The following is a 2,034-nucleotide window of genomic DNA, read 5'->3' as shown; positions in this document are numbered from 1 at the left end:
TTTACAGTGTATGGAGGGGACTGGAGGAAACTGAAGTGTTGTTTTTACAGTGTATGGAGGGGACTGGAGGAAATGGGTCGTGTATCTGTAATTCGAACTTCAGAGGCTCTCGCTGTCAGTACTGCTCCTTCTCCAACAAATATGGCGCAAACTGTGACACAGGTAAGTCTGAGTGCCCTCATCTGATGACGTCATACACGCAGGTGTGATGTCATGATGATGTAGGCTCACCTGTGTGCCTACAGCCTGTCCCTGTATCCATGGACAGTGTGACAACCGTCCAGACTCAGATGGTCGGTGTAAACCGGACTCGTGTCAGATGGGTTTCACTGGTCAGTTCTGTGACCGACAAACAGCGGCCTGCGGCGTTCAGGCTCAGTTTTGTCACGCCCACGCCAACTGTGACTTCAGCCAAGGGACCACCAGGTGAGTTTACCTGTATCAGTTTTAACTATAAACAGTAAGTGAGCCTCATTTCTTCAACCTGGAGAATCAGATCTGACGAAGTGCTCATGGGAAACTCAGTAATCTGATTACCTGTGAACTCCCCCATGTGCTGTTTCATTCAGTGTGTGCTGTGTACGTTTCAGGTGTGTATGTAAACATGGTTACCAAGGTGATGGTATCACCTGTGTGGAGTCTGACCCCTGTGCTCCTCCTCGCCGAGGCGGCTGCAGTGTGAACGTAAGTCACCTGAACTCACTGATGTCCAGCTCTTTGGTCCTGATCCCTCACAGTCCTGATCCCTGACTCGCTACCGCCCCCTGCAGGCTAAATGTATAAAGACGGGACCGGGGACTCACTCCTGCCAGTGTCTGAGCGGATGGAGGGAGGACGGAGACGAGTGTCAGCCAGTCAACAACTGTGACGGTCTTGACAGAGGAGGCTGTCACCCCAACGCCACCTGCATCTATGTGGGACCGGGACAGGTGAGGTCCACTGAGGCGTTACCTCTGACTTTATGGGGGCAGTAAATTTAACCCTTTAAAGCTTCAGAACTGGATCCTGATCCTGAGTCCAGTCTGAGATCTGGTCTGTTCCAACAGAGCGACTGCAGCTGTAAAGCCGGGTACAAGGGAAATGGCCGAGACTGTGAGGCCGTGAACCAGTGTGTCACTGTGAGCGGAGGCTGTCACTACCTGGTGAGTTCTGATCTCTTGAACCAGACGCATTTTTGAGTCTCTGATCTGAGTCTTTGAGGCTGAGGGATCTTTGATCACATGACCACAGTGGATGTTTGACCTCTGAGGCCTCAGGTCTCTGACTGTGTCGTGTCTTTGCCGTTCCTGTCTTCAGGCCAGCTGTCGGCTGCTGTCCTCCAGGTGGACCTGTGTCTGTGATGAAGGACTTTCTGGAGACGGTCACATATGTTTTGGTTCAGTGGCTCAGGTGAGTTTCGACCAGGTTCAGACCTTCGACAGGTAAGTTCAGCCATACCTTCACCACCAAACCTGACTCTGTTTCCTGACGATTCCAGGAACTGATGAGTCTGCCCGACCCCTCCGAGTTTCTCACCTGGACCACTGTGAGTATCACTCCGAGAACAAAGACCTGGTCTCACCTGAATCTTTTTTTGTCTTGTCTGAGTCTTATATTTCTGTCTCTGTGTCATCCTCTGTCAGGACTCTGGTCTGACCTGGTCTATGATGGACCAGAACCTCACTGTCCTGGCTCCGTCTTCAGCTGCTATTGCAAAAATGTCTTCAGAGGACAAAAGCTTCTGGACCATGAAGGGAAACCTACCGAGTCTCGTCAGGTTACAGCTGTTTGACTTTTGACCTGAACCCGTCATTGGTCTGATCTTAAACCTGAACCTGTCAGTGGTCTGAACTGAAACTCTGTTCTGCCTCCAGCTGTTTGTTCACATCTGTAAGATCTGTCATCTGTTTACAGAAATCACATGATCCCTGGTCGGTATCCGTTATCCAGCCTGAGTACCATTTCTTCCGTGACATCACTGCTCAAGACAACACTTCCTGTTTCAACAACCAATGAGGTGAGTCCACAGAGGCGATGCTGACTGAGAAGGTTTGA

General features: G+C 50.6%; 1 protein-coding gene across 1 annotated transcript; it reads left to right on the top strand.

Moving 5' to 3' along the window:
* Nucleotides 1-53: 53 nt before the first annotated feature.
* On the top strand, nt 54-1,996 carry LOC111652266 (stabilin-2-like; the record flags this gene model as incomplete). The annotated part of the gene is made up of 9 exons (XM_023402489.1): nt 54-162; nt 246-426; nt 591-684; nt 771-929; nt 1,047-1,142; nt 1,297-1,389; nt 1,478-1,525; nt 1,623-1,756; nt 1,894-1,996. Coding segments are annotated over exons 1-9 (1,017 nt in total), but the record flags the coding sequence as incomplete, so codon positions are not given.
* Nucleotides 1,997-2,034: the final 38 nt, after the last annotated feature.

This window comes from Seriola lalandi, unplaced genomic scaffold (genome assembly GCF_002814215.2).
Source record: "Seriola lalandi dorsalis isolate HSWRI2012SDOR001 ecotype SW California unplaced genomic scaffold, Sedor1 jcf7180001973517, whole genome shotgun sequence".
NCBI classification, from domain to species: domain Eukaryota; kingdom Metazoa; phylum Chordata; class Actinopteri; order Carangiformes; family Carangidae; genus Seriola; species Seriola lalandi.
This window is presented reverse-complemented; position numbering and strand designations above follow the sequence as displayed.